This window comes from Octodon degus, unplaced genomic scaffold (assembly GCF_000260255.1).
Source record: "Octodon degus isolate 3935 unplaced genomic scaffold, OctDeg1.0 scaffold00284, whole genome shotgun sequence".
Lineage (NCBI taxonomy): Eukaryota > Metazoa > Chordata > Mammalia > Rodentia > Octodontidae > Octodon > Octodon degus.
Genome location: NW_004524860.1, coordinates 1,630,400 through 1,638,730, shown reverse-complemented (window position 1 = coordinate 1,638,730; position 8,331 = coordinate 1,630,400). Strand labels below are relative to the sequence as shown.

The 8,331-nt window shown below is 54.1% G+C and overlaps 1 gene segment (V, D, J or C); it reads right to left on the bottom strand.

Moving 5' to 3' along the window:
* Positions 1-997: 997 nt before the first annotated feature.
* LOC101566418 overlaps positions 998-8,331 on the bottom strand; it is a 468,690-nt gene continuing 461,356 nt past the window's right edge. Inside the window, 6 exon segments of the C gene segment in view lie at positions 1,002-1,213; positions 1,353-1,468; positions 3,383-3,715; positions 3,802-4,122; positions 4,368-4,706; positions 4,813-5,130. Of these exon segments, the coding sequence occupies positions 1,205-1,213; positions 1,353-1,468; positions 3,383-3,715; positions 3,802-4,122; positions 4,368-4,706; positions 4,813-5,130 (1,436 nt within the window).

Sequence of the window (8,331 nt, the reverse complement as noted above, 5' to 3'; positions counted from 1 at the left end):
CTTTCTCCTCCCTTGCCCTGTCCATCACGTACCCTCCTCACAGGTACTGTGGACTAAGGTGGAAGCTATAACCTCATCCATGTGTTGCACTTTCACACCAGGTGGTGGTTGAAGGAGAAGATTGTAGTAGTCCTCTGTGAGAGGACTGGGCAGGATGAGACACTGCTGTAACAGAAAAGCCCAGAAGGTGTAGGCAGGAACACCCAGAGGGTCAGGACTGCTGTCCAGCTCAGGCTCCTGCCCTACTTCCAACACTTCCTCCCACAAGAACAGTCCAGAAGATTTCAGACAGTAGCCAGGACACTCCTCCGGCCAGGGATCAGTTGACCTGGACCTAAGACAGGGTCTGCATGTCTGGAGAGGCATCTGTCTCTATGTGAAGTCACATGGTCTAGCATGTTTTTATAGCCTCCCATGCACAACAAGACTCTAGCCACTCAGAATATTAGCTCTAGTGTCCATTTTCCTGTCTCATCTATGCTTCAGGCCATGCCCTTGCCCCTGTGCCCACACAGTGTGATATCTCACTGCTTGTCCAAGGTATACATGGCCAGAGTGTTGGTCTTGCTCCCCTGCATCCCCATTACACACATCCCTCAGAAACAAAGGTTTGGGAGTGAGATACCAAGTTCCCATTACCAGCCTGCCTGAAACAGTATCAGCAGGAGTCAGCAGTGGAGGACAGAGGCCCTGCTGAGAACATGCAGCAGCCAAGCCTGAGCCTGTTCTCCAATAGTGAGTGTGTAGAGACCTGGCCTGTGAATGCATTTTATGTTGCTTGGCTTTCTTACTGGCCTTCTTGCTGTCCCTCTGTGTTCCTCCTGGAGCCCCCAGAGCCACAAGATAGCTTTTAATTTGGGTTCTGCTCAGAGGTCACACAGCACAAAGGTGTAGAAATGGAAGGTGGTTCACTTGAGAACTTTGTAGTAAGGCCATTTCTCAAAAAAAAAGTAACAAAAATACTGGAGGTCACATCAATATTTATTTCAGGACAACACACATGCAAACAGCAAAGCAGCACATGAGGACCCAGTGCTGTGAACATGGTGGAGATATTGTGCTGGTATGGAGAGAAGGCTGATCCTAGAGAGCAGAGCTGGAAGGATGTGGGAAGAGGCACATGTTGAGGAACATTCAGGGCAGGCCACCCAAGGCCAGGCCCTGTGGTTGGGCTCCTGGTCTCACATGTCTTCTCACATCTCAGTCACTTCACCTGCAGGTGAGAGAGGCAGTATGAGTGGCCATCCCAGTAGGAGAGAAGGTGTAGGCAGGAACACCCAGAGGGTCAGGACTGCTGTCCAGCTTAGGCTCCTGCCCTACTTCCAACACCAGCTTTCATCTGCACCATCTACCTTGAACAGGGTGACAGTGGTGCTGTAGAAGAGGCTCAGCAGGAAGAGCACGATGAAGGTAGAGGCAGTGGTCCACAGGTTATCGAAGCCTTCCTCCTCAGCATTCACCTCCCCCTCTGCAGGGGACACAGGAGGAGGGAGTGTCAGGGTGCCTGCAGCCCACTTGGGGCTGGGAGCACATAGTTCACAGTATGGCCAGCAGCCAAGAGCCAGGGTGAACAGAAGCAGAACTGGACCAAGCAGGAGCAGATAGAAATGCAAAACCTTGTTCTGGGGCCTTGGGTGACAAAGAGAGCATGACAGATGTAGCATATGAACACAGGAGAAGGTACACGAGGGACTGTGTGTTCGGTGAATCTTGGACTCTCCTTGAACAGGGCCACAACCAGAGCCATTTGGCTAAGGAGCAGGGTTGGTGTGGAGTGCATGGGGGGAGTGAGGGCCAGGATACCCCTGGTCACCTCCGCAGGACTCTGATAACAATAGCAGAGCCCATAGTACATCTTTCTGGGTGTTGCTTCCTTACCAAAGTGACAGAAACCTTGGGACAGTTTGCCCTACAAGAATGACAGACACTAAGGGACATTGGAAGGCAGTTCCTCTTTTACCAGAGTAGCATAGGCCTCAGGACATCAATGCTGAGATGGGGCAGAGAGAGGCCTGGGGAACATAGTGGGGAGCAGCATTAGGGCACATTTGTAGCTCTTGGGACAAGAAAGGAGCAATCTCAACCAGCACTGTTCCTTCAGTGTAGAGACCTAGCTGGGTCCTTCCATGTATGTGCCTGCTTCCTGCAGAGTGGCCATCTGTTCTCTGTGTCCCCAAATATGTGGGGTGTGTGTCTTCAGGGCCATCATGCTAATGTGGACTCTGGTGACCACCTCAGAGAGGGTGGGCACCGCCTGCAAAGTGGGTCTGGACACCACCATTCTTTCAATCACCCTGGAACATACTGCATTGGGAAGCCATCCACCCCAGAGCCAGGCTGTACAGTACCTCCCTAGAAAGCCCTACACTTAGATTGAGCTTGTTCAGAGGATGCAGACACCCTCTCCTGTGAGGTGCTCTGATTTATTGCTATGGACCTAGGGAGGCACCCCATTTAGAGTCTAGGCTTCACGGGTCCTGAAATAACTCCATGCCAGGACAGAGAGACAAGAAGAGTGTGGAGAACCCTGAGAAAGCATAGGGTGGGGAGCCACAGCTAGGGAGGCCAGAGTTGTGTGTGTGTGTGTGTGTGTGTGTGTGTGTGTGCATGTTGATGTGGTAAGACTCTACCATGTGTGCAGCTGCTCCTGTGCACACGAGTCTTCCTGTCCACATGTCTTTGTGCCTAGTGCATGTACATGCACATGCTTCTCTGTTTGTTCACGTCTTCTGATTTTGTGTGTAGTGGGCAAGTGGTCAAGCACTTCCATCTGTGTGTGTGTGTGTGTGTGTGTGTGTGTGACTGTGCATGAGTACCTGTTTGTGTGTTACTGCCCAGTGTGTGTGTGTGCACTCATGCACATCTGTGTGCTTCTGTGTTGGTGTGTGCAATGAGTGCATTTATGTGCACATGTCCACAAGAATGTGTGTGTGTCCCTGCATACCCACGAAGGTGCCTCTGTGCCTATTTACCAGCATGACCCAGGGCTCAGACATGTGTCAGAAGTAGCTACAGGGTCCACAAGTACACATACTGCCTGTGCAAGGGTGTGCAAGGAGCCAGGGCCTCCCCGGACACTGGGAAGCCAAGTGCCAAGGCAGGAATGGCAAGGTAGAGGGGCTGCAGGCAGTGGCCAGGGAAGGCACAGCACAGCCATGGCCAACAGGCCAGTGCATTGTACACTCAATACCAGCATCTTTTGAAGGGATCTTTTTATTTCTAATTTTAGGAAATGCAACACCACAACCCCAACAAGGTTGTTCTGCATGCACACAGGCAGAGCAACTGGAGAGAGCGCTGAGCTGGCTGGGGCATTGTGGTCAGTAGCAGGTGCGGGCTGTGTCAGACATGATCAGGGACACATTGTACAGGGTGGGTTTACCGGTGGACTTGTCCACGGTCCTCTCGGTCACCATGTGCGGCAGGCCCTCATGGCCCACGACACAGGTGAAGGTCTCCCCTGAGCTCCAGTCTTCCTCAGTCACAGTCAGCAAGCTGTGGGCATAGTAGAGGCCTGGGGTGTGGGGCTCAGGCATTGGAGAACTGGTCACATACTTGTCTGAGGACAAGGGCTGCCCACTCTTCAGCCACTGCACAAAGACGTCTGCAGGAGCAAAGCCCTTCACTAGGCAGAAGATGGTGGCCTGCTCATGCAGGACCAGCTGCTCCCGGGCTGGTGGCAGCACATACACAGCAGGGGGCTTCTTGTTCTTAACTGTGGATGAAGGGGTGTTGATGAGTGCAGGACAGCCAAGGTGGGGGACTGTTGGGCTCTTGGGTGAGGGTGGGGTCTGGGCCTACCTTTGGACTTGAAGATGGTCTTCTTCACTGGGAAAGGCAGGTCCTGGTGGATCACAGTGCATGTGAACTCCTTCCCAGAGTCCCACTCTTCCACACAGATGCTGGCCTCACCAATGGCACTTAGAGTGCCATTGTCATGGCTCTTAGGGTCTCCAAATTTTGTTGTCAGTTCCTTGCCATCGTTCATGGACCAGGAGATGTTCAGTCCCCCAGGGTGGAGCAGGTCAGTGACCAGGCAGGTCAGCTTGACAGACTTGGTGTGGAAGACATCATAAAACGAGGGAGGAATGGTGAAGACACGAATATCTGTGGCTGGAGTTGCTGTGGAGAGAACATTTCTATGAGTGATGGTTGTGTGTGAACTCAGGAAAGGATGTAGAGCCTAGATCCAATCCTGCTCCAGGGAATTGTAATCTCCCTACTGCTCCCTGCCCTACCCTTGAGAGTGCCAGAAATTCAAGGCTCAGGAGTAAGTAGCCAGGTCTTTGTGGCTTCTGCCACACTTTCATGGACAGCTCTGGAGGTAATTTGGGTTGAAGGGACCTGGGCAGGGGATAGGTACTTACTGGGGATACACACGGAGGAGGACACATTCTTTTTAATGATGCCTGTCTTGTGAGTCACACGGCAGGTGAACATCTTCTGGCCCAGCCAATCATCCTCACGGATGGTCAGTGTGCTGGTAACCCTGAAAGTCGGGAGGGACGAGGCATCTTTTTTCTCAGCCACTACCTGGTCTGTGACAATGCCGGTCTCTATAATCTTTCCATCCCGCAGCCAGGACACTGTGATTTGCTTGGGGCTGAAGCCTGTGGCCTGGCAGATGAGTTTGGATTTACGAGTTTGAAAGAAGGATTCTCGGGGTGGGACGAACACAGTCACATTGGGGGCCTGCTGCGCTTGCCCTAGAGTAAGGAAACAAGATGTGAGCTTGGCCCAGACCAAGTCTGTGTGGTGCCCCTCTTGGCCATGCTGGGGTTTTCTGGGTCCGATGGGAGGCCTGGGTCTTACCTTCAATGATTACATCTGTGTCTTTGTTGTTTGTGCCGTGGACAACCTTGCACACTAGGCGAATGTCAGTGTCTTGGATGACATCCTTGGAGCTCAGGAGCAACTGGGATGTGGCCGCATATTTGCCCCCAATCAGTATTTCTGGGAAGGTTCTGGCAACCTGGTTTACTTCAGAGTTGTTGTTCTTGTAGGTCCAGGAGAAGGACACTTTACTGGGCAGGTAGTCCCGTGCCAGGCAGCCCACAGATACCTGGTTGCCCTCAGACAGGGGTCTCTCACAGGAGACAAGAGGAAAGACAGCCGGATGGGATTCCTTTGCTGGAGACCAGAGAGGCACAGAAGAGGAGTGTGAAATAGTGTCTCTTATATTCTGTGCACCAAGAGTCTGTCAGGATTTTCCACCCTTACTGGCTGCCCCTCAGAAGGGCTGGGCCCTCATGGCCTCTGAGGCCTCAGAGGGTAGTACCAGCTGTTCTCATAGGCCTGTGGCTGCTGGGAGACTTTGTTGGCCTCCTTCTGTAGGAGTCAAGGATGTAAATGCTGTGGGAGCAGACTGGATTGTGTGCTGTGGGGCCATTGCACTGTGCTCACTTGATTAGTGAAGAATACAAGGAGCCCATAAGGCCAGGCCTCAAGGCTACATGGAAAGCCAAAGGGTCATTGCAGGCAGCTGTAGCTCTGCATGGGCATATGGGATCTCAGGCCAGCAGTGGGGCTGTGTGAGGGAAGATACAAGAATGCTGTGTTGGATGGGACAGCAGTGTGGCTCCATTTCAGCACAGCCTGATCAGGGACACTTGCTCAGCAAAGAGTTCCCAGGGTCAGGCTCCATGGCTGGTCAGACTAGCAGGAGCCACATGATCTTTCAAAGCCTGACTAGACCAGATGGACAGATCCCAATGAGCTGGCCGGGGTCTCCCAGATAAACAGGAATCAGTGCAATCCAGCTCTGGAGCACCACAGGCACTCAGCCCAGCTCAGCCCAACCCAATGTAGCCTAGGTCTGGGGATCCCAGCCAGTGCAGCATACCCAGTGCAATTTAGTTTGGCCCAGCTCACCCCAGTGCAAGTGAGCCTGCCTCACTGTAGATCTGCTAAACTTAGCCAAATTCATCTCAACCCAGTTTAGTTCAGTCCAGCTCTGTTCACAAGCTCACATCACACTGTTCAGCCCTCTTTAGCCTGGAACTGCTGAGCTTAGCTCAGTTCTGCCACTTTGGCTCCGCTCATTTTAGTCCACTCAGCTTGAGGCATCAAGTTTAGCTCAGCCCAATCCAGGTACCTCACTTCAGCTGGGCCAAGTTCAGCACAACCGGGCTCAACTCTGTATAGTTAGCTCCATTCAATTAAGCTCTGCTAACGAACTTATATAATTTACCCTACTCATCCAGCCCAGCTCCACACAGTTCAGTTCGATCCAGCCCACGTTTGCTAGCCCAGTTCAGCCAGCTCAGTTCACCTGACCCAGGACAGTATGGCTAGCCTAGCTCAATTCAGCCAGCCCAGCCCAGCCCAGCCCAGCCCAGCCCAGCCCAGTGCAGCACAACACAGCACAGCACAGCACAGCTCTGCTACCACAGCTCAACCCAGGCCAGGTCAGCTTGGCTAAGCCCTGATCATCCCAGCTCAGCCCAGCCTGGGCTAGTACAATCTGACCCAGCTCCACTAGCTCCAGTCAGCCCAGATCAGTTCAACCCAGCTCTGCTAGCTCAGCCCAGCTCTGCTAATCCAGCTCTGCTCAGCTCAGACTCACTCAGCTTAGCTCAGCTGTACTATCTCTGCTTAGCTCAGCCCAGCTCAGCTCAGGCCAGCCCTGCTAGCTCTGCTCAGCTTAGCCCAGCTCTGCTTGCTCAACTCAGTTCCACACAGCTCAGCCTCACTCAGTGCAGCACAGGTCAGCTATCCCAGCTCAGCCCTGCCTAGCTCATCTAGTTAAGTTCAGCCACACTCAGCTCAGCCCAGCTCAGCTCTGCTCAACCCAGCCCAGCTCTGCTAGCCCAGCTCAGCACTGCTCAACCCAGCCCCACTCAGCTTAACCCAGCTCTGCTAGCCTAGCTCTGCTTATACAGATCAGGCCCACTCAACCCAGCCCAGCTCCACTCAGACCAGCTCAGTCCAGCCTAACTGTGCTAGCCCAGCTCTGCTAGTCCAGCTCAGACCAGCTCGACTGAGCCTTACTCAGGTCAACCCAGCTCTGCTGGCTCATCTCAGCCCCACTCAGCTCAGCTAATCTCTGCTAGCTCAGCCCTGCTCTTTTAGCCCAGCTCATCCCAGCTCAAACCAGTTCCACCCAGCTCAACCCAGCCCTACTCAGCCCAGCCCAGCTCAGTCCAGCCCAACTCTGCTAGTTTAGCTCAGCCCAGCTCTGCTCAGCTTGGCTCAGCCCAGTTCAACCCAGCTCTGCTTAGCTCAGTTCAGCTCATCCCAGCCCAGCTTTGCTAGCTCAGCCTAGCTCTGCTAGTCTAGCTCTGATAGCTCAGCCCAGCTCTGCTAGTCCAGCTCTGCTAGCTCAGCCCAGCTCTGCTCAGCTCAACCCAGCTCTGCTCAGCTCAGCCCAGCTCTGCTAGCTCAGCTCAGTTCTGCTAGTCCAGCTCTGCTCAGCACAGCACAGCTCAGTCCAGCCCAGCTCTGCTAGCTCAGCCCAGTTGTGCTAGTACAGCTCTGCTCAGCTCAGCCCAGATTTGCTAGCTCAGCCCAGCTCTGCTAGCCCAGCTCAGCCCAGTTCAACACAGATCTGCTTAGCTCAGCCCAGTTTAGCCCAGCTCAGCTCCACTCAGCTTAGCCCAACTCTGCTAGCCCCACTCAGTTTAGCCCAGCTCTGCTAGTCCAGCTTTGCTCAGCTCAGCCCAGCCCAGCCCAGTTCAGCCCAGCTTGCTAGTCTAGCTCTGTTAGCTCAGCCCAGCCCAGCTCTGCCCAGTCCAGCTCTGCTAGCCCTGCTCAGTTTAGCCCTGCTCAATCCAGCTCCACTCAGCTCAGCCCAGGTCTCCTAGCTCAGCTCAGCTCTGCTAGTCCAGCTCAGCTCAGTTCAGCCCAGCTCTGCTAGCCCAACTCAGTCCTGCTCAACCCAGCCCCACTCAGCTCAACCCAGCTCTGCTAGCCTAGCTCTGCTATTACAGATCAGCCCCACTCAACCCAGCCCAGCTCCACTCAGCCCAGCTCAGTCCAGCCTAGCTGTGCTAGCCCAGCTCTGCTAGTCCAGCTCAGCCCTGCTCGACCAGGCCCCACTCAGGTCAACCCAGCTGTGCTGGCTCATCTCAGCCCCACTCATCTCAGCTAATCTCTGCTAGCTCAGCCCTGCTCTTTTAGCCCAGCTCAGCCCACCTCAAACCAGCTCCACTCAGCTCAACCCAGCCCTACTCAGCCTAGCTCAGCTCAGCCCAGCCCAGCTCTGCTAGCTTAGCTTAGCTAAGCCCAGCTCAGTCCAGCCCTGCTCTGCTAGCTCAGCCCAGCTCTGCTAGTCCAGCTCTGCTCAGATCAACCCAGCTCAGTCCAGCCCAGCTCTGCTAGCTCAGCCCAGTT